General features: G+C 33.0%; 8 protein-coding genes across 10 annotated transcripts; 4 read left to right on the top strand and 4 right to left on the bottom strand.

Annotated features, from left to right (window-relative positions):
- The first annotated feature begins 40 nt into the window (after positions 1 to 40).
- Positions 41 to 4,657, top strand: Mfe2 (peroxisomal Multifunctional enzyme type 2). Of its 2 annotated transcripts, none has more exons than XM_065344848.1 (17): positions 41 to 176; positions 621 to 677; positions 763 to 900; positions 974 to 1,126; positions 1,208 to 1,480; positions 1,550 to 1,666; positions 1,739 to 1,869; positions 1,944 to 2,030; positions 2,326 to 2,380; positions 2,461 to 2,624; positions 2,709 to 2,832; positions 2,911 to 3,083; positions 3,175 to 3,351; positions 3,418 to 3,535; positions 3,859 to 4,062; positions 4,142 to 4,245; positions 4,315 to 4,657. In XM_065344848.1, exons 2-17 carry the CDS (start codon positions 623 to 625, stop codon positions 4,426 to 4,428), a joined length of 2,187 nt encoding a protein of 728 aa, XP_065200920.1. In that variant the 5' UTR covers positions 41 to 176; positions 621 to 622; the 3' UTR covers positions 4,429 to 4,657. The 2 variants fall into 2 exon arrangements, with proteins under 2 accessions (XP_065200920.1, XP_065200919.1); XM_065344847.1 differs by having other exon boundaries at positions 90 to 298.
- Positions 4,658 to 4,748: 91 nt separating this feature from the next.
- Positions 4,749 to 10,379, top strand: LOC135831949 (uncharacterized). The gene is made up of 14 exons (XM_065344845.1): positions 4,749 to 5,684; positions 6,057 to 6,258; positions 6,355 to 6,507; positions 6,592 to 6,645; positions 6,717 to 6,845; positions 6,936 to 7,097; positions 7,205 to 7,333; positions 7,431 to 7,615; positions 7,726 to 7,834; positions 7,928 to 8,128; positions 8,315 to 8,529; positions 8,881 to 9,269; positions 9,818 to 9,926; positions 10,018 to 10,379. The coding sequence occupies exons 1-14, from the start codon at positions 5,223 to 5,225 to the stop codon at positions 10,162 to 10,164; spliced, it is 2,646 nt and encodes an 881-aa protein (XP_065200917.1). The 5' UTR covers positions 4,749 to 5,222; the 3' UTR covers positions 10,165 to 10,379.
- Positions 9,254 to 11,040, bottom strand: purple (6-pyruvoyl tetrahydrobiopterin synthase purple). The gene is made up of 3 exons (XM_065344865.1): positions 10,818 to 11,040; positions 10,649 to 10,728; positions 9,254 to 10,540 (listed from the first exon to the last, which is right to left on the bottom strand). The coding sequence occupies exons 1-3, from the start codon at positions 10,883 to 10,885 to the stop codon at positions 10,254 to 10,256; spliced, it is 435 nt and encodes a 144-aa protein (XP_065200937.1). The 5' UTR covers positions 10,886 to 11,040; the 3' UTR covers positions 9,254 to 10,253.
- Positions 11,041 to 11,401: 361 nt separating this feature from the next.
- betaggt-II (geranylgeranyl transferase type-2 subunit beta) lies at positions 11,402 to 13,359 on the top strand. Its single transcript, XM_065344855.1, has 7 exons — positions 11,402 to 11,555; positions 11,662 to 11,769; positions 11,861 to 12,058; positions 12,144 to 12,302; positions 12,387 to 12,531; positions 12,607 to 12,806; positions 12,885 to 13,359. The coding sequence occupies exons 1-7, from the start codon at positions 11,553 to 11,555 to the stop codon at positions 13,071 to 13,073; spliced, it is 1,002 nt and encodes a 333-aa protein (XP_065200927.1). The 5' UTR covers positions 11,402 to 11,552; the 3' UTR covers positions 13,074 to 13,359.
- LOC135831954 (leucine-rich repeat neuronal protein 1-like) lies at positions 13,349 to 16,885 on the bottom strand. Of its 2 annotated transcripts, none has more exons than XM_065344853.1 (6): positions 16,236 to 16,885; positions 15,653 to 15,850; positions 15,275 to 15,453; positions 14,895 to 15,105; positions 14,599 to 14,780; positions 13,349 to 13,742 (listed from the first exon to the last, which is right to left on the bottom strand). In XM_065344853.1, exons 1-6 carry the CDS (start codon positions 16,608 to 16,610, stop codon positions 13,463 to 13,465), a joined length of 1,425 nt encoding a protein of 474 aa, XP_065200925.1. In that variant the 5' UTR covers positions 16,611 to 16,885; the 3' UTR covers positions 13,349 to 13,462. The 2 variants fall into 2 exon arrangements, with proteins under 2 accessions (XP_065200925.1, XP_065200926.1); XM_065344854.1 differs by lacking the exon at positions 13,349 to 13,742 and adding an exon at positions 13,814 to 14,315 and having other exon boundaries at positions 16,236 to 16,880.
- A 346-nt stretch (positions 16,886 to 17,231) lies between these two features.
- LOC135831959 (platelet-activating factor acetylhydrolase IB subunit beta homolog) lies at positions 17,232 to 19,785 on the bottom strand. The gene is made up of 4 exons (XM_065344859.1): positions 19,011 to 19,785; positions 18,671 to 18,877; positions 18,469 to 18,591; positions 17,232 to 18,391 (listed from the first exon to the last, which is right to left on the bottom strand). The coding sequence occupies exons 1-4, from the start codon at positions 19,278 to 19,280 to the stop codon at positions 18,113 to 18,115; spliced, it is 879 nt and encodes a 292-aa protein (XP_065200931.1). The 5' UTR covers positions 19,281 to 19,785; the 3' UTR covers positions 17,232 to 18,112.
- Positions 19,786 to 19,918: 133 nt separating this feature from the next.
- Positions 19,919 to 21,684, bottom strand: LOC135831961 (platelet-activating factor acetylhydrolase IB subunit alpha2-like). Its single transcript, XM_065344861.1, has 5 exons — positions 21,516 to 21,684; positions 21,318 to 21,427; positions 21,044 to 21,250; positions 20,836 to 20,958; positions 19,919 to 20,741 (listed from the first exon to the last, which is right to left on the bottom strand). Exons 2-5 carry the CDS (start codon positions 21,375 to 21,377, stop codon positions 20,493 to 20,495), a joined length of 639 nt encoding a protein of 212 aa, XP_065200933.1. The 5' UTR covers positions 21,378 to 21,427; positions 21,516 to 21,684; the 3' UTR covers positions 19,919 to 20,492.
- Positions 21,685 to 21,818: 134 nt separating this feature from the next.
- Positions 21,819 to 23,844, top strand: wal (electron transfer flavoprotein subunit alpha wal). Its single transcript, XM_065344856.1, has 7 exons — positions 21,819 to 21,957; positions 22,058 to 22,131; positions 22,217 to 22,363; positions 22,444 to 22,708; positions 22,781 to 22,993; positions 23,077 to 23,228; positions 23,371 to 23,844. The coding sequence occupies exons 2-7, from the start codon at positions 22,096 to 22,098 to the stop codon at positions 23,548 to 23,550; spliced, it is 993 nt and encodes a 330-aa protein (XP_065200928.1). The 5' UTR covers positions 21,819 to 21,957; positions 22,058 to 22,095; the 3' UTR covers positions 23,551 to 23,844.
- The last annotated feature ends 894 nt before the right edge of the window (positions 23,845 to 24,738 follow it).

The raw sequence follows: 24,738 nt of genomic DNA, 5'->3' as shown, positions 1-24,738 counted from the left end.
AAATTGAAACTATTCTGATTTAATTTTGATGTCTACTGTCTAGAAGTTCCATAATTTTCGTGGCATGTCCTTGAACTTCGAGAAAGTTGGTTTCAGTGGCATGAATGGCGGAATACCACTTCACCAGTTGGAAAACAAATAGTCGCCACTTAGAGAGGGAGCTTCATCTTCATTAGGTATGTTGTAGTGTTGTGTGTTGTACATTTGGGTTTGATAAGCATTGCGTAATATTGGTTTGGAAAAAGTTTTGTGATAGTGTTTCGGTTGTTAATCTCTCTTTGCAAGGAATAATATCAAGGTATCTCATAATTCACTTTCCTACGATTAAAAGACTTGTCGTGAATAATTTTTGTTCGTCATCACCGCACATGATTACTTATGCATGTATAAGTAGCAATTTTTTGAAGTACTTTATTATGTACTGGTACCGAGTGCTATATTCAGAAACGTTCCAACTTTGTAGATGCAATTATAAAACTTTCTAAGCATGAATTATATGATAAAAGTTGTTTCTTATCAGTGAAACTGATTACTGTCCAATGTTCAGTCTAGTTCATTCTTATTGTTTTAAGAAAATGAAACTGCTGTAAATTGTACATTATTATTATTATTTTTTGTAGAAATGACGTCTTTAAGATTTGACGGAAGAGTGGCCATAGTGACCGGAGCTGGAGCAGGTGAAATTTGTTCTTGTTTTCCTATGAGTTCTAATTTTCAGTTTTCAACCCATAAGTATATATATATATATATATATATATGTAGGTTTGGGAAGAGCGTATGCCTTACTTCTTGCGTCAAGAGGAGCAAAAGTTGTGGTTAATGATTTGGGAGGAGGTCGCTCAGGAGATGGCAGCAGTACAAAAGCTGCAGATACCGTAGTTCGAGAAATCAGGGATCAAGGTTTCTACCTAGTACCTACTTCTTAGTTTTGAACGTTGACTTGAAATAATCGCTAATCTATTCATAATTTTAGGTGGGATTGCTGCTCCGGATTACAATTCAGTTGTAGATGGGGAAAAGATCGTACAGACAGCATTAGATAACTTTGGTCGTATTGATATTGTGATCAACAATGCTGGTATATTAAGAGACAGATCTTTCGCACGAATTAGTAACAATGACTGGGGTGAGACAATTATCAATTTTTTTCAGTTCTTTCGTGCATTCAGTGGCCTTTATTTCAAAAACATTGTTTTTTTTCTTCTAGATTTGATTCACGACGTTCATTTGAAAGGAGCTTTTAAAGTTACCCAAGCTGCTTGGCCTCATTTTCGTAAACAGAATTACGGTCGTGTTATTGTGACTTCCTCAAATGCTGGCATATTTGGGAATTTCGGTCAAGCTAATTACAGTGCAGCGAAAATGGGCTTGGTGGGGTTGAGTAATACTCTTGCCATTGAAGGGAACAAAAATAATATTCATTGCAACGTCATTATTCCTACTGCTGCATCCCGACTTACAGAAGATATTTTACCTCCAGGTATTGCCTCGTAATATTATTGCATGTACAAAACATCCAGTGATTGAAGGTTTTCTTTTAAAATTTCAGATTTATTCAACGAACTTAAACCGGAATTAATTGCTCCCGTAGTTGTGTGGCTATGTCACGAATCCTGTGAAGAATCTGGTTCTATCATCGAATCCGCTGCAGGATGGGCTACGAAAGGTTGTTCGGGATTTGAAGCTTCACTCCTCTTATGATTCGGCTGACGATAATTATATAATTTTTCATTTACAGTTCAAATTACTCGTGGCAGTGGTTGCCTTTTAAGAAAAGATATTAAAGATTTTGTGTCACCTGAAGATGTTCGTAATAAATGGGAACAAGTTACTGACCTTAGTAAAGCTGAGATTGCATCAAGTATACAGGTAAAAATATTATAAAAATTATTGTGCATTCGTTTGAATAAATGGAAAAATGGGTATTTTTTTGTTTGATTCAGGAAGCAACTATGGGACTAATTTCGCATCTGGAGACTCTCAAACATGGCGGAGGTCTGGAAGCCGATCAAGATGCAACTGTATCTTCTGTAAGCGTTAAATGAAGTGGTGTAGCAAAGTTGATGATGATCCGAAGTTTTATATAAAAAATAAAATGTTCAAAAGATTCATGTTGAAGTCGTTCAGGCTTCTAAAAGTGTACCTACGCTTGTGTTCTATGTACTTGAAATAGGATCCGTATACCCAACTTTTTTCTCATTCATCTTAGCCGACATTTTTAATCATCTCTGCTACGTTACTAGTTCAATACTACTCTTTTCATTTTTTTTTTCTTAAAAATATTTCAAAAATAATTTGAATGTACATATGATTTCAATTTTGCAGACAGGCGATATCTATACTTACAAAAACAAAGACCTCTTGCTGTATGCTTTAGGAAGTAAGTTTTATCAAAAGTAACAAAATAAAATAACCTAATGTACTCGTAATCATTTTAATTTAATTTATTTATGCTTTCAGTTGGTGCCACGACTTCAATCGAGAGTGATTTGAAGTATTTATACGAGTCTCATGAGAGTTTTTCTGCATTCCCTACATTTGGTATAATACCCGCTTTACTGAGTGTTATGTCCAACGAACAAACAACTTCTGTTATTCCCAACAAAACCTTTGATTTATCACAGGTACATGGTTAAACACATATTAATTTGGTTATGAAAAATGTATAATTGTCAATGAATTTGGATATTTCATGTGTTCCTACATAGGTACTTCACGGAGAACAATATTTGGAATTATTGAAACCCCTCCCAACAGAAGGAAATTTAAAATCAATTAGCAGCGTTGTTGATGTTGTCGATAAAGGCAAAGGTGCTGTAATAGTGCATAATGGTGGGTTTGGTAAATCTCAAAAATGTCAACATTTTTATTAAATTTCTCCTCAATAATTCGGTTTCTTTAAAATTCTAGTGGATACATTTGATGAAAATGGCGAAAAAATAATTTTCAATCAAGTGGTCACATTTGTGGTTGGTGCTGGAGGATTTGGGGGCCCGAAACAGTCGTCTAAAATTGTACCTATCGCATCTGCTCCCCGTCGAAAACCAGACGCTCATTTCATTGATAAAACAATTGCTGATCAGGTATTAAGTAATTCGTATTTTTTGGATTTTTTTTTCATTTCGAAAAAATTTTATCTACCTAATGTTTTGTAAAATGGTTTTCTTTTGTTAGGCTGCTATTTACAGATTATCCGGCGATTCTAATCCATTGCACATTGACCCGCAATTTTCAGCCATTGCTGGTTATGAAAGACCAATTTTGCATGGATTATGCTCTCTAGCATTTTCTGTCCGACATGTTCTATATAAATTCGCCAACAATGACCCGAGTCTCTTCAAAGCCGTTAAAGTAAATTTCAACGACGCGTTGTTATTCATTATTCTACTCGTTTAATCAAACTTGTTATGTTCCTAGGTAAGGTTTGCAAAACCTGTTTTACCAGGTGAAACATTAAAGACAGAAATGTGGAGAGATAATAACAGAATATTCTTTGAAACTTCTGTGGTCGAACGAAGTACTACAGTTTTAAATGGTGCGTTTCGTAGATAAATTTTAACTGATAATTTTTTACGTCGAGTACTTAGGTACTTCATTTGTTCAAATTTACGTAGCACAAATTCATCGTCTCAGTGTAGCAAAATCGTAAGAATATCCGATGTGACCAAAGTGTCATGAATTTTCAATTAAAAATTGAATAAATTAAACATAAGTCTATGAATAATGAACGAAGGTCAAATATCGTGTTATCGTCACTTTAAACAGTCTTGAAATTACTCGTAGCTCTATTTTAATAAGCGGCGTTAAAAATAGCTGGACCCAGTTTCTAAATTTTTTTTTTCGTTTAAATCATGGCAGGCGGTTACGTTGATCTGTACTCCGTGAATACTTCATCTTCAACCCCAATTCAGCTCAACAGAGTTGATAGTGAAGAATTGACTAGCGATTTGGTGTTTTCGGGAATGCAAGATAGAATCGATGCTGATCCTTCATTATTGAAAAAGATCAACGGTGTTTTCTCGTACGTAATAACGAAAAATGGCAAACCAGCTGCTCATTGGAGTGAGTATATTTCATTTAAATGTATTTCAATTCATTCTCACTGAATGTACATATTATTCAATGTTGATCGATTTCGTAGTTGCTGATCTGAAAAAAGGAAAAGTGTATAAAGGTTCAGCCACTACTGACGGTGTTAAAATAGATACCACTATTACCATCGATGATGACGATATGGTGGATATGGTGAGCCAAGTTGAACAAACAAACAGATCGATAAGCAGTTAATCATTACTAATAATTTTCTTCTTACAGGCCGTTGGAAAACTTAATCCACAGGTGGCATTTGTGAAAGGTAAATTAAAAATCAAAGGAAATGTATTATTAGCTCAGAAGCTAAAATCATTGACCGCTGAATCTAAATTATAATCCATGTTACCATTCTACGTATTCCTCATTAAATCATCTGCTGTGGAGTAGCAGTATATATTTCATATTAGCTAAAAGCTGTGTCGTAATTGTTCATTCTGCGATCATTATTTTTAATCTTTTCGTTGTCTTATTACCTATGTTGTTATGGTTTTCTATTTTAGGGGAAGGTAGCATTTTGTATTTTTATTTTTATAAGGGATGTTTAAAAATATATACTCTTATTACATTTTAGTATTTTCTTCAAGTGCTATCCAGTAATGTACTTTTTTTTTTTTTTTTTTTTTGAAAATGCACTGTCGCAGTGTTAGTTTTTTTCAGTAATTTTTCTGGCGGTATTTGATAGAATTTGCTGATAGCATTTGCATCACGTTCATCTACAAATTTACCGTTCATTGTCACAGTAATGAAGTTCTTAGAATAGAAAGCTGCAAATTTCCATTATGCAGAATATCGAGTGTAGTCTTTGTTGTTTCAAAGTTGCGTTTCGTTTATTTATATTCAGGTCAATTAAAACGCAATTTGCGCTACCAACTATCATATCATTAATTCAGAACAATCAGTAATTCAGTATTATAAATAATATGGAGAAAAAACACATTATTTGGATAAGAACATACAATATTTGACGTTTCAATTACAGACAGTTAACTCGTTGACATTTTCAATTAAACAGGCTATTCAATAACGACGTGATGATGCACCCATAAAAAAATATTTATAAAAGTGTTTCCTCGATGGAATCAGTAAACTTTTGAACATGTTGACGAATACAAGGCGATGAAATATTTGAAATGGAAAGTCGTAAACCCGATAAATCTGCCGTTCAAAGTGGCAATTTCGCGGAAAAAAATCAACATTTTTCAAAAATTTTTACTTGTAAAAATAACAGTGACAGTGTACCGTGGAATGTATTTTATTTCTTATTAATCGTAACGTTTTCAACGCAATTCGTGTCTTTTTGTTATTTATACACGCGACATCGTAATTTAGAAATTAAATATGATATGCAGTTCACAGAAGTGGACAATAGATTGAAATATTACGATGTATCGTTTCATAGAGTTAAACGTGATTTAGAAATGAAAGATAATTCTATAATGAAACCGGCTACTAATGAAATTAAAGCGGATATTAACGAAGCGGAACTGACTAAAAATGATTCCACTTTGACAATAGACGATGTTATTCATTTCAAGCATCATAATTTATCTGCAGAAGACTGGATTTGGTTGAATAAATATTCACGAGTGCCGGTAGGTTCATACAGAAAAATTACTTTTGTTGTTAAATAAGACACAGTAGGTAGGTATAGGTATCTCTCTCTCTCTCTCCTATCAAGAAATCTTATCCAACTTGAAAGAGAAGTATGTTTAACCGAATGAAAATTCTGAGTTTTCCAAATTAAAATGTATACACCTACGAAGCATTTTATGCGCCTCATACATTTAATATCAAACGATTCATAAGCCATCAAGTTGCATCCGACGTTATTTCGAAGATGAAATGAATCTAGAGGAATAGGTACCTAACGATAGATTAGGTGCTCAACTTACCAACATACTAGATGAGACTTCAGCAACAGTTGACACATGTGATCTGTTTTTTTTTTTTTTTGTCACCTTTAGTTGAAAATAATGGAAGAATTTTGCAAAACGACGCATGACAAATGTCCGCCACAAAAAGGAGATCCCGGAGAAAAAGGAGATCGCGGAGAAAGAGGTGAAAAAGGTGACAAGGGACAAGACGGTTCGATAGGTCAGAAGGGATCGATTGGAAATAAAGGTCCAATCGGGCCACCCGGTTTGAGGGGCGAAAAGGGCGAAAAAGGTATTGTATTTACAAAATATCCAGTCCGTAATGTAATACGAGTGCGTAACTTTCATGCTACGAATCTATTACGCGGTTTGTGAAATTAATCAATAGGCAATCAAGGATTAGATGGCAGACCATCAGTTCCAGGAGAACCGGGTTTAGACGGCGTTCCTGGTAGAAATGGTAAAGATGGTACACCCGGTCAGAAAGGAGAGGCTGGAAAAGATGGATATCCTGGTACCAATGGAAGGAATGGGGTCAATGGTAAAGTAACAAGAATTAAATATTGCCTAATCAAATTGTAATCGATCCATATTTGATAATAATTCAACAAATTTACATTTTTAGGAGAAAAGGGTGCTAAAGGAGATTCGGGTGTAAAAGGTGAAAAAGGCGAACAAGGTACTAGTAAAATAAAAAATTTTCAGAATAGTGTAAGCATTCAAATGATCCATATATTTCTTGTGACACAGGATTAGGAGGCCAGAGAGGTCGGACAGGAAATCCAGGAAAAGATGGTACTCCCGGACTGCCGGGCATATCCGCCAAAAACTGCTCATTTAATGGAAGCAGTCAAGTACTATTCCCTCCTACCATAGTCGGTATTATAAAATAATTTCGCATTCGCCAGTAAAAAAATCTCTTTCGCTTAGCTTTCGATTTCAAACGACAATATTTTATAATACTGTCAGGTGAATCGCAGCCGTCTTTTGCTAATAAAAATATCTCTATCGATGAAAAACAAAATTTAAAACTCATGTGCACAACTACTGGACATCCGCAGCCACTAATCACTTGGAGAAGAATAGATGAAGATGGTAATCTGGTACCAGTGATGGAAGGCCAGTGGGCAGGTAAAAATGAATTCAATTTTTAATACCTATATATTCGTTAAACTACGAATCAAAACAAATACTAATCTGAATTTTTACATAAATCTTTGTCCACACTCGATGTGTAGTAATAAACTCACCCACACAGACGTTAACTTTTATGAATATAAGCAGACGATCTATGGGAGAATATAAGTGTAGCGCGGACAACGGAATTCCTCCCTCGGCAAATCAGACTTTTTATTTGAACGTGAACTGTAAGTGAAAGAGCCAACAAGTACAAAAAAAATTCCATACTTACGTACCTATCTAAATAAATAAAAACTGATCGATATCTATGCGGTAAATTTACAGTTCCACCTTACATTGCAATACACAGCGTAATATTAAACGTGACTCTAAACCAAACTGCATCTCTGAGTTGCAAAATTGAAGCATATCCGAGAGGAGTATATTATTGGGAAACCGCCGAAGGAGAGTTACTAGAAGAATCAATCGGCCGTTTCAAAGTTGATTATAAGCACATAGGGCTTTACGAAGTTAGTAGTAGAAGAGAAAAAAACACCGCAATCCAGCATGCTCACTTAATATGTACGTTGGAGATACATACATACGTGTAATTAACCAAAATGTTAATGTTTTACAACAGACCGAATTAACTTTGAACATTACCAATATTCAAGAAGAAGATTTGGGCTTGTATTATTGCTATGCAAAGAACATTATAAGTATAACTCGAGGATACATTAATGTTACAGGTAATGATTCACAAGTATTTTACTCACTCTAGAAAAAATCACCTTACATTAAAATTAAAACTTATTTACCTACTATACAAAATTTACTCATAGATAATCCAAGAAGAGAAATAATTCCATCGACGGATGTGTGTAATAGACAACGAATAACATATTTCGGTGATCCTCCACCACCGTCCGATGGAGTTTTGTGCCCAGAATGCCAAGTGTGCAAAATATGTGGTTTTGGTTACAATGATCTCGAAATCAGGATGCTGGTCAATAATTCTCAAGCCCCTTTCATCAGAAAACGAAGTAAGATATCGGTTAAAAATATCAACCCAATTTAACACGAGGGAACAGAAAAAATAAAAAAAAATATTTCGAATACGGACACCCACCCGGCCAAACCTGTTGATTTTTCATTTTAAAAAACTACCTGACGAGGGGATACCCGATAGTCTATCAGCATTAATTTGTAATTGTAAAATTTTCTCATAGATTGTGCAATGGAGACGATTGGAAAGCCAGTCTATCACAATTTGAAGTCACATCAATACGGCAGCTGGATGAAAGATTCCAATATAATGGATACTACCGATCATCATTGGATTACGTTAGGACGAGAAAATGAAACATTGCTTGAATATTCTAATAAATTGGCATTTGTCAATAACTCCGCGACAACCACTCATAGATTACCAGCATTTTTCATGGTGAGCACGATAAATTTTGAACGAAAGGTCATTATCACGCGGATAAGTACATATCTCTCTAAGCTGAGAGCGAAGGGATCCCTACTACATGCTGACAAGCTAAAAAAGGTTTAAAATTCAGGTATAGAGGGAGAAAGCAATTTGTAAGAGGACCAAGAAAAGTCCTCAAGGCAACAACTTTCTTCTGCTAGCAACAAAATGCAATAGGACGGGCAGGTAATTTTGACGAAGAATTTGTTTCGTTTCGTATAACTTGAGATACATATGTATATTACAACACAATTTAGTATCCATACATATCATTGATTTTAGTTGAAATTCCCGATTTTAAGAATTACCTAATATTTCTAGGGGAATGACCACGTGATATACAATCGAACTTTCTATTACTACCAAAACCAAAACCAAAGGAAATATAACGCGACCATAGTGAAATTCGACTTGAATAAAAAACAAGAAACACGTCTAGAGCTGCCGTACTGTGACACTTCGATGGAGAATCATTTATACAAAACTGAGTACAATACTGTAGATATAATGGCCGATGATACTGGTATTTGGGTCGTATGTGCTGTACCTAATTCCAATAACACTGCTGTCGTAAAACTAAATACAACCGATTTTAAAGTGGAATACGCATGGAACATATCAGTGAAACATCAGGATGTAGGAGACATGTTTATAATTTGCGGGGTGCTTTACGGTGTACAAAGCGTAACAGATATTACTACGAAAATAAGGTATGTAATTACAGAATTTAAACAGGTATAATGTAATTGGTAAAAGCACCTATTTTGCTTTCGCATCTAATTACATGGTAAACATAGCTACTTACATATCTTATAATCTGATATCTTTCTTACAGCATAATGTATGATCATGCTTAGAGTTATGGCTACAGTAAAATTAAAACAGAAGATTAAATGCTCTCGGTATCTTATCAGTTGAAGATTCGGTACACAACGTGCATCTTTAACGTTGACAAATGTACTGTTCTAAATTGATACATGATCATGAAGTTGCAATAAAAATTACGTTGAATTAAAACAACAAAAAAAAAAAACGGGATCTTCGGGCAGATTTAGGTAAACGAAAAATTTCAAGGCGATATCGATTGTTTGATCGAAAAATTTCAGAGTACCTCTACCTACCTACCGATAGAGTAGGTGAATCTCAGTTTTTTACATGATAATTTTATCGAAAGCATATTCTCAGTTTTTAAATCATAATAATACGTAAAAAAAACTATTGATAAAATATATATCTACTTGATGGTATTTTTTTGCAGTTTCGCGTTGGATCTTTATAAATCAAAATTACTGGACGACACAAATCCAATACAATTTACAAATCCATTCAAAAACACAACCATGATTTCGTACAATAACCGCCTAAATGTAAGTAGAAGTACATACATAAGCAGATAAAAACTTGATAAAAAATACCCGTCAATTAGAACATGTTAACGCAGATTTTTTCTTACAATAGGAATTGTTCACTTGGGATAGTGGAAACCTGTTGACTTATCCTATAAAACTGAATGAACTCAGTTACGACGCCACAAATGGTAACGATACGCAGACGCAGACCGGGAATTCAAGTCCGCAAAATGAAACTTCATCGAAAAAGAATTAATTTTTCGTATTTCATTATTCATTGAACTTTGTAACAACAATTATTACAATGATGAGTACCTAATTCACGAGATTATACACACGGAAATATTACAGTTCTTCCTCTCCTCTATAAATGATGACATTTTTGTTCGTTTCGTACACCTTCACTTCGTACAGTAACGATGGTTTTTGTAAATGTAATTTTAAATTTTTCCAAATAAAAACTGCAACGTTCTCGGTGGTACTTACGACATTCTGAAAATATGGCACATCTTTGTCAATATTCTTATGATCTAACACATCCATCACTGCAGAATTAATGGCACGTTTCAATTCGTTCAAATTTTCAACCATTCCGGTTTTGGGATTGACTGGACCTTTCAATGTGACCTCCACTGTGAAAAAGGAGAAGTACAGCCGATGATTACGATTAAATCTTGAAATTTCATTATAATCTCGAAAGTTCGAAAGAGACACAACATGATAAACAAGAAAAAACTTACACGAATAGTTATGTCCATGACCATTTAAATTATTGCATTTTCCATATTCTTCGAGATTGTCTTTTTCGTTCAGAAAAGGGCTAAAGCGAACAGACGAATTATTTTACTTTACATACCGTCACCGTCCATGAGAAAATGTAATCTACAAGCATAAGAAATGTTATCTCACCTGTGCAGTCGATGGCAAGCACTAAAGCTTTCAATTCGAGAAAGATATGCAATTGGTTGAGAGCCCATTATTTTCTTTGCCTCGTTGTATAAATACCAAAGGATTAAATCAATTCAATTTTAATTATTTTCAAAGTGAAATTACGAAGATGACAATATGAACAATGAGACTATCGTCAAAAATAATGAATAATATTTTTTTCTACATGTTCGTTCCGTATTCTTTTCCATTGTCCCCACTACCACTCATTCAGCAACACATCTCCCTCCTCTTGGGACTTGATTATAAAATTACACGAATGCACTTTCTAATAATATCGGCTTTCAATTATTTAGCATAAATATCCTTCACATATTGTTTTACGATTATTTTATGATAAATTCGTTAGATATAATATTGTAGAAATGAGGTAGTATTCGATCAATAAATTTTTGCCAACTGAGCATTCTGTTTTTTGAAATTGTTAAAACTGTAAAACAGTTCGAGCGTTATCAGTTGAACAGAACCGTTTTCCCCTCGCCTATCCCTCGCCCGTTACCCACAATTTGATAATATTCTATTCGTAAAATTCGTAAAGACTCAGTCATTTTTTGATTTTTTTTTATCTCGGCGTCAAATTATTAATTCATCTTTCGCCCTTTCGGTTTCATTATTATCTTGTTTTATACCTAACAGCTTCATCTTTCATTTCACAGTATCATTATTTATTATTTAATTTCAAATAAACTTCACACAATGGCAAGTATCTAAATTGATAAAAACTTACTTTATTAGCATTTCACATATTGTACAAACTTGTTGATGTATTCAATATTCGTCGTATTTCGTTTTTTTCTTTCAACAGACAACCATTGCCAAAGATGTGGTAATAGCTGACGAATCGGCGAAAACGCTGGAGTTGGAGAAACACATTAAATTCATTCAAAAATATTCTGAAGACAGGAATAGCTATGTAAACAATATTTACAAATAATTCATTTGGTGAAGATGATTCATTGTAAGAGTTGATCCCCCAACCCACTTTTTTTTTCATTTTTATACAGGAATATTGCATGACAGAGTATTTAAGAATGTCTGGTCTGTATTGGGGATTAACAACTTTATCATTGTTGAGCAAAGAAACTCTGCTATCAGCCGACGAGGTGATGAAATTTTTATTGGACTGTGTGCACGAAGAAGGAGGCATAAGTCCTAGTATAGGTCATGATCCGCATTTGTTACATACACTCAGCGCTATACAAGTAATTTCGTTTGATCTTGTCTCAACAGTTAGCTCGTAATTGAGGAAATGAATCAGAAAACTATCAAATGCAATTTTTTTCGCAGGTCGCTTGCATATTGAAAAGAGAAAACGAATTACCCGTGGATAAAATAGTGAATTACATTAGAAATCTACAGCAACCAAATGGAGGTTTTTTTGGTGACAAATGGGGTGAATTGGATTCTCGATTTTCATTTTGTGCTGTCGCTAGTTTATCATTATTGGTAAATCTTTTTGAAGAAAACGTCTACATTCTTGTTTTTATTTTCCATTTTTTTTTTAATTTTATGAATATCTTTGGTGTTTAGAAAAGATTAGATGCCATTGATATTCCAAAAGCTGTCGAATACGTGATGTCATGTCATAATTTTGATGGTGGATTTGGATCAAGACCTGACTCAGAAAGTCATGCTGGGTTAATTTACTGCTGTGTGGGGTTTCTTTCGTTGACTGGTTCGTATGAAGCACATTCAAGCTCGTGTTCATTTTCAATTTTTTGCTATGACTTAATGGTCGTGTATTTTTCAGATAATTTGCACTTGATAAATCCCGATACGCTGGGTTATTGGCTTTGTGAAAGACAGTTACCCAGTGGAGGTTTAAACGGAAGACCAGAAAAATTACCAGACGTTTGTTATTCGTGGTGGGTTCTATCTTCTCTGTACATGATTGGTCGCTCCCATTGGATGGATAAGGAAGCGCTGAAAAAATTCATTTTAGCTTGTCAGGTATTGATCTCAAATATTTTTCCTGATAATTTCGAAATGAACTGTTGCATCGAATGATTTTTTTTGTGTGTGTAATAGGATACAGAAACTGGTGGATTTAGTGACAGGCCTGGTGATATGCCTGATCCATTTCATACACTTTTTGGAATTGGTGCGCTTTCATTAATTAATCACGAAGGAATAAAACGTATTAATCCTTGTTATTGTATGCCACAAGAAGTCATATCAAGGCTTGGCTTAAAGACGCAAATATTATCTTTCCCATAATTTTGAAATACATACACTTGAGTTTCTTTGGTATCCATCCACTTTTTTAAGAGCAAAAGATAAATCATTTCCTTTTTTTTCAACTAATTATTTGATAGTTGTGTACTAAACATATAGCAGTACAAATTATGAAACTAAAGTAAACCTTGTCTGTGATACAATTTTGTTTATAGAATCGATTTTAGCCTATATGAGTCGAGTATGCGTAGCTCAAATCAAAACAAACTCTTAATGCATTCTGGATAAGTTATTATATATCAAGTAATAATAAATACTTTTACGGATAGGTAATGTATGTTTTATGTTCAATTGATGAGGTATCGCTTATTTTAAAAGAGCTTTGCACATGGATGTAGTTGACTACTTATTTAGTATGAAAAAATGGTTAATTAAAAATGCAAGCTGGTACATTCTATGGGTATGTTTTTATCCCGAAGTCTACTGTACTCATACATTTCGTATTGCGGATAATGTTTCGTGTTATGGACAGCCGCTTTTGAGTAGTACAAAAATCCCACAAAAATAGAAGGAACAATGGCTATTAACAGAACAGCTACTCCATAGTAAAATTGTTTCACATTGAAAGACTTTCCGGTTTGTGAACAAGGTAATGTCTGATTAGACAATTTTTCAATTGCTACATATTTTTTATTTCTAGGTCCAGAACATCTGCAAATAATCAGGAAATGTTATGAAATTTCTATCAGTACAGCATCGACATTCATTAAATGAGTACAGTGTTCATAATTAAGGTGTATATTACGTATGTTACATCTCTCCGTAAATATGTACTTCGTACAAAAATTATGAAATTGAACTTCAAATAATTTTTTTTTTTAGTAACAACACATTACCATCCTAAAGCTGAAGGTAATATCTACTTACAATACAAACGAAGAAAAAAAAATGCAGAAATTATTAGCCTAGCCGTAGATTAATGAATTTTGTAATTAAACCAAAGGAAGTCATTTAGTGTAAGTAAGTACATGCAATTGAGAATAATTTAAAAATTCAGCTTGTGAGGGTACTTTGTGAAACATCAAAGCCCGCCGTTTTCTTTTATAATATATTAAAGCAGCCATTATCAACGGTGCTGATATTATTGATAATATTAAAATGTCTATTAAAAGTTTTCCGTCGTATTCTGGAGTATGGTCGTACATATCTAGGCATCGCATTTCATAACTTCGATGATAAAGATCTAGAATGAATCTGTTTTTCATTTCTACTGGTTCAGAACACCTGTTACATAATTTTTTCTTTAAAATTTTCAAATAACACTCAATTATGAAATTCAGTTTCATTGAAGGAAATTACTTTTCAAAAACGCATATGTAGGTAATAGGCATACCTATGCGAAAAGTGAAATTGATACTTGATTATGAGCAGTATGGTAGTACTTGAATAGGACGTAAATCAGTCCATTATTTGGTGAAATTTACCCGAATATGCGATTGAAATTTAATTTGGTAGGTATGATTTTAAAATAATAGCATAAATACATTATAATCATTTTTATACGTACTGGAAAGAATTCAACATTTCCGGTGAGGTTTTTTGTATAATAGGAGTGAGAGTAGAAACCAACCACTGATTCTCACAGTCGCACATCCAGGGGTTTTGTTGTAAATCGATCACCTTCAAGCTTTCCCATCTGCTCACTAAATGGCTTTCGATGTATCTTAGAGCATTATTGTTCAATACCAACTGAAATATTTAAAATCGTAGTGTACTATCACTGATTTTGATTATTATTTTCGAAAAATCTTGGTAGTCGTAACGCAAATCGAAAAATTAAAAAAAATAAATAAACCAACGTACTACTTTCAGAGGAGGCCAGACTTCACCTTCTTCGTCTTGATTGCTTCGAGCACTGAAAGCATCCTTTGAAATTTTGACTAATTTTCGGTTGTCAGAACAGTAAAATTCTTCCAAAAGAGGAAGGGTGCTCAAAGATCGGTTTTTTATAGTGACCAGTTCTGGCATTTTTGATAAATGTAATATTTGTAGGAATGGTAACGTCATAAAGGATCTGTCAAATCATTAGGTTTTATTGCAACTGTAGGTATACGATAGGCATGAGTGGTATGGTATTATGTATTACGAAACAATCAATATTATAGTTTTAGTTACTTAGATATTTACTCGTATTTTTTCTAATAGGAACGTACGTTTCAATATTTGTTCTCGTATACACTTACTCAATGTATTTGAATGGATTTCCGTCCAAAGAAAGCCATTTCAAAGAATGGGTGTTTTCCAGTTGGATCGGTGGTTCTCTGAATTGATTGTAAGATAGATCTATAACTTCCAGATACCTGGGCCCATGAAAAATATTCTCTGGTAGCACTTTTAAAGAAGCGTTCGATAAATGCAATTCCTAACAAGATATATGTAGAACGTAAATTATCTATGCATTTTATCCGAAAACAAGATAGTAAAACAGGTAGATATACCTATCTGCTTAAGTAGGTATACAATTATTTGTAGTTGTACATTTTGTAATGTTGTACTATAGGTACTTAAAATTCGCGATAATGAATAAAGTAAGTTCAGAAAGAACTGAAAGTATTACCTACCTTTAAATGAGGCAACGAAGACAAGGCATTAACTATTCCTTGATTGAGAACTTTTAATGGATTTTTACTCAATATTAATTTTTCCAAATATGGTAAATGCTCAAAAACTGCAGGATGTAAGGTGTGCAATAAATTATTGCTCAAGTTTAATTCTTTCAAACTGCGCAATGGCTCATACATTTCTGGTAAGTAATTCCCCTGTAGAAAAAAAATGACAGATGACAAGTAGGCACATTCTATACACAGGTACATAGACATACCTACGTTATTTCAACATCTTTTACAAAAAGTCAATTTCTTTTACTTGACAATCATACCTACGTCGTACATACATAATGTATAATACATATAGGTAATAGATAATTTCTAATATTAGGCAGGTATCCTAAAACCATTGCTTAAAGTTAGGCAATGGCTAAGCAATGCATGATGCTAGCTTATTGGCTAAGCAACCAACAATCCGGTGCTTAGTTGTTGCTTAAGCGATCATTTTCGTCTTAGGATACCTGCCTAAGTACATAAGTAGATATGCAATACCTAATTTCACATAAAAGCCTCAATTTTACGAACGAGAAATACTTACTTTGAAAACATTGGGCATTAAACTACTTGAAGTCAGGTAATTATTACTCAAATCTAACGTCGTCAAGTTATAAAGATTCTTGAATGCTGAATCATCAATGCGATTAATAGAATTATAGGCAAACGAAAGATAGGTAACTTTTAATTGCGGCAATTTGTGCAAATGTATTATTGAATTGTGCTCAAACAATATTATTGATTTATTTCCATTTTTCAAATTATCAGGTACCACAGATATTGTCTTTTCTGAACAATCGAGGGCATTTGCTTTGCAATCACATAATGAGCAAATATCTTCGCAATTTGAAATATTAAAATTCAAAATTAAAATACAACTCAACACTAAAATTCTCAGCATTTTGACATTAATTAGCATCACGTATTTAGAAAATGTTCACAAATTTCTCCGCATAATAAATCAAATGTCACTCGAGAACCATTTTTTACCACAAGTAAGTAGGTACTTATTAGTTCATTTTTCGCGCGCTACTAATTAGGCCTATCAAAAGTTTATCTCCGTACGTTATGAAAATCACCACGTTACAATTCACTGTTCACTAAACTAAATCGATGGAAACAAATGAAGAAAATATTCACAATGCTGTACTAGAATCAAGAAAATACGCCTCGAAATTGTTACAATTGAACAGGTGTGTATTTAATACTTCTCTTATCAACTGATAATGAATTTTCACCCAATATCCTTCTGTACACACCTTTGTCAATTTTGTTAAATAAATAACGATAATCTTGATTCATTTAGATGAGTGGATATGACACGATATTCAGGTGTATATCCGCTGTTCTATTGAGTCATGTTACACTTTTAGAGAACACACTTTTCGCTAATGCATTTCGATTATTCAATTTTTTTCTCGAAGGATTTTTAACGTGGAGACAAATTTATACTTTAGGTAGAATACGCTATGAAATCTGAATAGCATTAACGAATAACGAAATATAGAATTCATGTTTTCCTTGCAGTTAATAAAATAAATCACACGAGCACATTTTTTAATAAAAGCAGAAACGCAAGTAACAAAAACATTGAAAAGTACAAAAATATCTATCAAAAATCTTAAATTTTTAGGCGATTTATCACATAAATACGTACGAAAGTAAATAGAGTATAAAGGAAACAACCCTGAAATCGCGCAATTTTTCGATATTCAATCTGATATTCTTAAAATATAATCATTTAAAAGGAACTATATATTTGGTCAGCGAAGACTAAATTAAAGATTTGTGCTTATAGCAATCCTTCATCATTTGTAATGACAAAAACATAACTAAAATTTATTGCATCGTAAGAACTACTTCTAAATTTAATGAAAAAATTTAAAGGCTACATGTACCTACTTAATCGTGGAATGCTTTTTAATCAAGCTGCAAATTACTTATATCTATATTCATGTGATTTATAAATTTAAAAAATGTTACTAATTTACCATAAGAAAATCACTTATCAAGTTTACTTCGAGGACAGAATATAAGGTATGTTAAAAACAAAAGTTATAAAAATATTACCATATATAAAATCCATAAAACAAACATGAATAATTTGTACCAGCCATCGCAACAATTAATTACAAAACAAATAATATTTTCTGTTCACATAAGGAAAGATTAAATAAATAAATCAAAATCAACAATACCATTTTAATACTTAACTATACTAAATTAACAAAGCAAAAATTAACGAACGCAACCCGTAAAAAAACGTATGATACACATAACTTGAGATACTTTAAGCAGTTCACTTTTGAGATTATTTCGATAATGAGACGCTCATTTTATTCCACAACGAAAAATGAAACAAGATGCGCTGAATCTTCGATATACAATATAAATGCAACATAACCTCAAATTTTTAACAAATCAGTCGTTAAGTATATTTTTATCGATTTCATTTTCTCCCATTAGCTGTAAAATTAGTTCATAAATAGGTTCAAAAACTTTACGGTAGCCTGCTTCGGTGAGCGTTAAATAATCCAACATATCATGATGACTAATGGTACCATCATTTTGACATAAGGTTTTACCAGCTCCTATCACCTCGACTTTGGAAAAAGATGCCAATTTTTGTCGTAATAATTCATTAACGATATCGTTTTTCTCACGAAGAGGATTTGGGAATTGACCTCTTGGTAAAATTTCCTAACATAACAATTGCATTTATAAGTTTAAACATGGTAATAATCAATCGCTAGTGGTCATTGCAAAATTAAACATACCAAAACGATAATATATGCATTGGGAAGCTTAAACTGTATCTCTTGAACAATTTTGGTAATTCCGTCAGCTATGTCCACAGCTTTATCATTAATATTGTAGGTTCCAACATGTACCACTACTATCTGAAAAATCAACGGAAAAAGTAATTCTGAAAACAATTAATATCATCTTGAATAAGTTTTCAAGGCGTGATTCACTCACCTTTGGTTTAATATGATCTAAAATTCCATCTTGAATCCTATATAAGACGTTTTCGATGCAATCAAAGGCAATCCCTAAATTCAGAGAATGTAGTGGTTCGAAGATTTCATTCCAAATCGGCCGCTGTTGCAAATCTTGAATAATCGTATCACCAATAAAAACCACATCAGGTTCTTTTTCCTTAGTTTCGGCTAATTGACAATTGTGCTGTTTACAAAATACAAAAGATTATTCCTTAAATTTCATGCATGCTAGGCTAGATAAATATATTGAGTATTACAAACAATTGAACGATATTTCAAAAAGATGAACATATGGTTAAAGAGGGATATCCACTCACTTGACTATTCCATCTACCATCACCATCGTTATCCACGGGAATCGTGGGAATAATACACTTGTTCATAATGAGAAATATGATTGTGGAATAAATACTTAAAACTTGATTTCGTCTCACTGACGCAACTTCGATACTTTGAATATAGTTTAAATCTTTAACGAAATAGCAAAAATTAATTAAAAATAATTTCATGCATGACAAAATTAATTCAGTTTCAAAAAGATAAGAAATAAACAAAGACAAAACAAACACACAGTCACACACAAACATTTTTTATCTCTAGGCTGGCACTGTTGCGACGTCATCAGGTTAAACTTCAAACTGCTGCTCGTGTTTTTTTCCTTTTTAATTTTTTTTTTTCAGAATTTTAGAAATTTGAAATTTCAACATGTATCTTGTTTTCTAGTGGGCAATTTAGTAATTATTCCATAGTTTAATTTTGTGTAGCACTCTGTGTAGTGAGCCCATTCATTTTTTCAGGAAATTTCGGGAAATTTCAAATAATTAAAACTAAAAGTGTTTCACTGTTTCGTTTCAGGATTTTAGTCATTAGGTTCAAAATTGAGTTGAAACTTGAATTTACTGTAAACTGTGAAGTTATAAGGCAGCATCTCTCAGCTCTATAGAATCAGGGTCGAACATCAAAAAGCATCAAAACTGAACTAAGTTTGATTTGAACATATCCAAAGTTCAAATCTTTCAAAATTGAACAAAATCCGAATCGTCTAGATTATCAGAAACTGAAATACCTAACAGGCCAAGAGTTACGGACAATCGTAAGCCCAGCTACTGAAGGCTGTTGGAGACAGTATTCATTATTCAACCTACTTTGTCACTCAAAACTCAAAGTCAAGATTTGAAATTTAAATGAAAATTCTCAATATGATTAAGTACTGACTATTAGAAAATATTTTAAAATAATGTAATTTATTTTATGTTTTACAAACAATCGGCGATAAAAAATTATCAAATTTGCAACTAATTGAAAAACACACAAATAAGATATAAACTTGAGTTGATACGAACACGAAGGAGATCGAGTGTTACAAAGAACAGAACTTATCTCTTGGTTTTCAATTTTTTTGCCAAGAAAAAAGCTAATTAGGTCATCAGGCAAAACAAAGAAAATGTAATTTATATTGTAATGTAATGTACTAGTACAGCCTTCGATTGAATTGGTCAATAATCAAACGCTAGTACAACTATTCCATTGAATTTCTCATTTTGTAAACAATAAGCACTACCTATAATGTGCGATTTGTTTTTTTTTTCTTTTAAGAAATGAATACCTGATTGGAAAACCAAGGAGTATCGTCCTATTCACAATTGATCATGATCAATCTCTCAGTACAATAACAATCATTATCGCCTATCGGCTATCACTATCAAACCACATCAAAACAAAAAAATAAAAAACTTACAAAAATTGATTAAAATTTTTAAAAAGGAAACCGGTTGTAATTTATATGTAGTAAGTAGGTATCACGATTTTAATATTTCTTTCAATCTTTTTAAAACAGGAGTAAATGTTTTCACATATCCTTGTTCAGTAAGATGTAAATAATCGTACATGTCTTTTCTATTGATTCGATCATCAGATTGCAGTAAGGTATCCCCAGTACAGATCACTTCCACCATTGGATGATTATTAAAATGCTGTAAAATAATTTCATTCACTTTAATATTTCTATCTCGGAGAAGGTTTGGAAATTCTCCTCGAGGCAGGAGTCCCTGTGAAGTTGAAATTAAAATGAAACGATTTTCAATTTAAGGCTAAAAAGAAATTACATTTGATTTGCTTTTCAAAATTATTTTGCATACTGACCCAAATAATTAGATATGCAGATGGAAAAATTTTGCATAGCTCATCAACAACCTGTATAATACCGTCAGAAATTTCTTCAGGAGTGTTTCCAATACAGTTTGTACCAATATGCAATACAATAGCCTGTTTAAAGTTTTACATTAATACGATTTGAGTTAACTTTGTTATCGAAGCAAGAAAAATGAAATATAATGATGAATTAATTTACTTTCGGTTGAATTTCATTCAAACTTCCATTCATAATTCGCCACAACAAATTCTGAATGCGATCGCCTCCAATTCCTAAATTCAACGGATGAAGGCCTGAAACTTCACTCCAAAATTCATCAAAATATGCCATTTTTTGAATGATGGAATCTCCAATCAACAATACCTCAGGCTCAGCTTCTTTACATTCGTGTATTTGCCTGGTATGCTGCAATAATAAATAAATCACATTCACTCGCATTCTTGCTTATTACAAAAAATCTTCATTTACTAACCTGACTCATCCACCTATTATCATTGCTGCTTCGAGGAGTAGGTATTAAACAATCATTCATTGTGAAAATTATATAACTAAAGTTTTTCCAGATTTACGTACTGCTATGAACTAAGCAAATAATACAAGTAAACTGTCTATCTGATGTAACTGAATTTGAAATAAGTAGTCAAGTTGATTAGGTATGCTTATCAGTTACCTATCTCAATTAAAATGAAATAGCACTCGATGCAATTTCAATATGAAACTAGATATAAAATGTTGCACGCACCAAAAATTAGAGTTGGGTATAAATTTCATCATGTAATAATTGAATCAAAACTGAAAAGTGAAAACTACTGAAAACTGATCAAAACTCGTCCATGTTGAATGTTTTGTGTTGTGTTATCACTTCACCACTGTTATCCCACCATAATCCCTCCCATCCCCTCCAATCCGTTCAAAGCCTTATCAGCTTCATCATTCATATTTTACATAATACCAATTTTTTTCATGTTCTATCCTTTCTTTAGTTTCTTTTAATTTCATCTGTCACCTTCGCTGTTGAGCTTTAAGTTGTATGTTGTATTGATGTGATGATAAACAGTAAAGTTCGCTGATTTGACGTCGAGACGGTGTTTAATTTGAACGTGGCATACACAGTGCGTATGTGAACGTAAATAGAAACTATCATCTGATAAGTCCTTGAAACTTGTGCTACTTCATTGTCTCTTCATTTCTTTATTTTTCTGTACTGTATAGAATAATTGAACGTTCGTCTATTTTGTTATTTTAACATCATGTTCAAAACGATAAATGTGCGACACTGCTTCCAAGTACGGAATTTCTCATTGAAGTGTTCATTTTTAATGTGTTATTGTGTTCCCTATCTCTTGATAATTTTGGTTCCGTGAATTTCAGGTGGTCAATAAACGATTACAAAGTACATTGGTCATTGCTGAACATAGTGACCAGAAACTTGCTCCCATAACGAAGAATGCTATTACGGCGGCAAGCAAGTTAGGTAATGAAGTAACCGTTTTGGTAGCCGGAGAATCGACATCATCTGTATGTATTGTATAACAGTTTGTTTTAAAGCATCTGTTAATAATTGTGTTTTACTTATTCAATGTAATTGTATGATTAAGGTCGCTGAACAAGTTTCCAAGGTGAAGGGAGTATCAAAAGTGCTTACAGCTGAGGCTGCGGAGTATAAGGGATTACTGCCAGAAGTTGTTGCACCTCTGGTAGTTGCTACACAAAATAATTTGAAATCATCTCACGTGGTGGTTGGTTCTTCAGCTTTTGGTAAATCAGTACTACCTAGAGTTGCTGCTCTTTTAGACGTTTCACCAATCAGCGACGTCATAGACATAAAATCACCAGACACGTTTGTTCGAACAATTTATGCAGGTATTTTAGGTTTTTCTGCAACGTTAATGTTATTGGTCTAGATTAAATTATGATGTGTTATTTTCCCTCCAGGAAATGCCATTTCAACGTTGAAATCAAATGATAATGTCAAATTACTTACTGTCCGTGGCACTAGTTTTGAAGCCGCTTCTGACGGAGGTTCAGCTTCAGTATCAAGTGCTCCATCTGGGAGTTATGCTTCGTCTACCTCACAATGGGTTAGTCAAGAGCTGACCAAGAGTGATCGACCTGATTTAGCATCTGCTAAAATAATCGTTTCTGGAGGTATTACTATTTCAAAATTGTTTCTTCCACTGCATCAAAACCATGTATCATGATGTGCGCATTTTTATATTTTTTTCAAATAGGTAGAGGATTAAAATCTGCCGAAAATTTTGAAATGTTGTACAAATTGGCTGATAAAATGGGAGCTGCCGTCGGTGCTTCGCGAGCTGCAGTAGATGCAGGATATGTTCCGAATGATATGCAAATCGGACAAACTGGTAAAATAGTCGCGCCGGTTAGTATTTTATGAGTGAAAAACTTGTTTCTTACCTTTTTAGGTTGGAAACAAGATTAAATGGTACCTATTTAAAAAAATGTGTAATTGCAAGTTTGAATTTATGATCACTAAAGTGCCGTAAATCGTTACTTTGATGCAGGAGTTATATATCGCTGTTGGCATATCGGGAGCAATTCAACATTTAGCTGGTATGAAAGATTCGAAAACAATAGTATGCATTAATAAGGACCCTGATGCGCCAATTTTTCAAGTATCAGATTATGGATTAGTTGCTGATTTATTCAAAGCTGTACCAGAAATGCTGGAAAAAATTAAATAAGTACAGGTATCGACTACTTCTGTTCGGTGAAATAGGGCTTAGCGTAGTTACGTTTCTTATATGTATGAACTTAGTTATTCGATTTTATAATGCTGAAAGACTGAGATCATTGTTATGGATATCTATGTAAAAAAAAAAAAAAACGAGTTATACTTGATAATATTTGTATTTGTCGAAAGAAAAACTTGAACATAATTTAAGTTATAATATTCAATGTTCAATTTCTATGTTTTTTGGTGTATGTTATTTCACTTGGAAAATATACTTATCTTTTTTACAAAAGCAAAAAGCGAATTTCAACCGTGGTACGTTATTCTACAAGTTGAATATAGGTACAGCCTTTGATGCTACTATGGGCTGAACATAATCAACTCAACTCTTATCGGAGTATGGACAATGGACATTTTCGATAGTAGGAGTAGTAGGACTAGGAGTCACCACGGCAGCATAAGCATGACCTTCAATTGTACTGTATGCAAAGTTTTGTATTATTGCTGAATTTTGTTCTGGAACTCGAATTAATGATGTAATTATAGTGAGGTTATTGGATTTCTTTTGCAGTACGTCAAAAAAAAGTATACATACGATGTACTTTCATTCAAATTTACACAAAAAATTGAAGAAAAATTCTACTGATAAATTTCGAAATAGAGTGCTGAGTGATGATGAATAATTCTTACTTGGAAGTCTGATTCTCTGATTTTATTATGATAGGCTACCTAGGTACTTGATACCTCTACTTCAGCTATTTTATACTCTATTTAATGTCGTTCATTATTCATTTCAATCATTTCTTTATAATGTAATTTCATAATTTGAATCAATGCGCTATGCAAATTTATTTTATTTTATTTTTTCGATTCATACTCATACATACATTTTTTTGGTTTTATTTTGCCGTAATTTCAAGCATACCATTGAAATTTTTTTGATTATTTTTTGAAATTGAATTTTATTCATCACAAATCACGGTACCACCTCTTGTGTTAGAATGGCCAAGTATTAGAATGGTCAAGTTGTAGAAAAAGAGGGAAAAAAAGGGAAAAAGATGTTTGTTGCCAACCCACTTTGTTTGGAGAAGAAAATTTCGTAAAATAATTAAAATGAAAAGAAAAGCCCAAGTATTAGAATGGTCAAGTTGTAGAATAATCAAGTAGTAGAATAGTCAAGTATTAGAATGGTCAAGTA

This window comes from Planococcus citri, chromosome 1 (assembly GCF_950023065.1).
Source record: "Planococcus citri chromosome 1, ihPlaCitr1.1, whole genome shotgun sequence".
NCBI lineage: Eukaryota > Metazoa > Arthropoda > Insecta > Hemiptera > Pseudococcidae > Planococcus > Planococcus citri.
Note: the sequence above shows the minus strand (reverse complement) of the source record. Positions and strands in the feature narration are given on the sequence as shown.

What these genes read in the sequence shown, in the direction of transcription:
- Mfe2 (XM_065344848.1), top strand. Translation starts at nt 623, where the DNA reads ATGACGTCTTTAAGATTTGACGGAAGAGTGGCCATAGTGACCGGAGCT. An exon ending in AGTGACCGGAGCTGGAGCAG is followed by an intron (nt 678 to 762) that starts GTGAAATTTGTT and finishes ATATATATGTAG; the next exon opens with GTTTGGGAAGAGCGTATGCC. An exon ending in CAAACCAGCTGCTCATTGGA is followed by an intron (nt 4,063 to 4,141) that starts GTGAGTATATTT and finishes TCGATTTCGTAG; the next exon opens with TTGCTGATCTGAAAAAAGGA.
- LOC135831949 (XM_065344845.1), top strand. Translation starts at nt 5,223, where the DNA reads ATGGAAAGTCGTAAACCCGATAAATCTGCCGTTCAAAGTGGCAATTTC. An exon ending in CCCTTTCATCAGAAAACGAA is followed by an intron (nt 8,129 to 8,314) that starts GTAAGATATCGG and finishes ATTTTCTCATAG; the next exon opens with ATTGTGCAATGGAGACGATT. An exon ending in CGTACAATAACCGCCTAAAT is followed by an intron (nt 9,927 to 10,017) that starts GTAAGTAGAAGT and finishes TTCTTACAATAG; the next exon opens with GAATTGTTCACTTGGGATAG.
- purple (XM_065344865.1), bottom strand. Translation starts at nt 10,885, where the DNA reads ATGGGCTCTCAACCAATTGCATATCTTTCTCGAATTGAAAGCTTTAGT. An exon ending in GCTTGCCATCGACTGCACAG is followed by an intron (nt 10,729 to 10,817) that starts GTGAGATAACAT and finishes TGTTCGCTTTAG; the next exon opens with CCCTTTTCTGAACGAAAAAG. An exon ending in TCATGGACATAACTATTCGT is followed by an intron (nt 10,541 to 10,648) that starts GTAAGTTTTTTC and finishes CCTTTTTCACAG; the next exon opens with TGGAGGTCACATTGAAAGGT.
- betaggt-II (XM_065344855.1), top strand. An exon ending in ATACACTCAGCGCTATACAA is followed by an intron (nt 12,059 to 12,143) that starts GTAATTTCGTTT and finishes TTTTTTTCGCAG; the next exon opens with GTCGCTTGCATATTGAAAAG. An exon ending in AATTCATTTTAGCTTGTCAG is followed by an intron (nt 12,807 to 12,884) that starts GTATTGATCTCA and finishes TGTGTGTAATAG; the next exon opens with GATACAGAAACTGGTGGATT.
- LOC135831954 (XM_065344853.1), bottom strand. Translation starts at nt 16,610, where the DNA reads ATGCTAATTAATGTCAAAATGCTGAGAATTTTAGTGTTGAGTTGTATT. An exon ending in TAATGCCCAATGTTTTCAAA is followed by an intron (nt 15,851 to 16,235) that starts GTAAGTATTTCT and finishes TTTTTTCTACAG; the next exon opens with GGGAATTACTTACCAGAAAT. An exon ending in TCTGGCCTCCTCTGAAAGTA is followed by an intron (nt 14,781 to 14,894) that starts GTACGTTGGTTT and finishes TAAATATTTCAG; the next exon opens with TTGGTATTGAACAATAATGC.
- LOC135831959 (XM_065344859.1), bottom strand. Translation starts at nt 19,280, where the DNA reads ATGTTTGTGTGTGACTGTGTGTTTGTTTTGTCTTTGTTTATTTCTTAT. An exon ending in ATGGTAGATGGAATAGTCAA is followed by an intron (nt 18,878 to 19,010) that starts GTGAGTGGATAT and finishes TTTTGTAAACAG; the next exon opens with CACAATTGTCAATTAGCCGA. An exon ending in ATGCATATATTATCGTTTTG is followed by an intron (nt 18,392 to 18,468) that starts GTATGTTTAATT and finishes TTGTTATGTTAG; the next exon opens with GAAATTTTACCAAGAGGTCA.
- LOC135831961 (XM_065344861.1), bottom strand. Translation starts at nt 21,377, where the DNA reads ATGAATGATTGTTTAATACCTACTCCTCGAAGCAGCAATGATAATAGG. An exon ending in ATAATAGGTGGATGAGTCAG is followed by an intron (nt 21,251 to 21,317) that starts GTTAGTAAATGA and finishes TTATTATTGCAG; the next exon opens with CATACCAGGCAAATACACGA. An exon ending in CTGCATATCTAATTATTTGG is followed by an intron (nt 20,742 to 20,835) that starts GTCAGTATGCAA and finishes TCAACTTCACAG; the next exon opens with GGACTCCTGCCTCGAGGAGA.
- wal (XM_065344856.1), top strand. Translation starts at nt 22,096, where the DNA reads ATGTTCAAAACGATAAATGTGCGACACTGCTTCCAA. An exon ending in CCGGAGAATCGACATCATCT is followed by an intron (nt 22,364 to 22,443) that starts GTATGTATTGTA and finishes TGTATGATTAAG; the next exon opens with GTCGCTGAACAAGTTTCCAA. An exon ending in TAAAATAATCGTTTCTGGAG is followed by an intron (nt 22,994 to 23,076) that starts GTATTACTATTT and finishes TTTTTCAAATAG; the next exon opens with GTAGAGGATTAAAATCTGCC.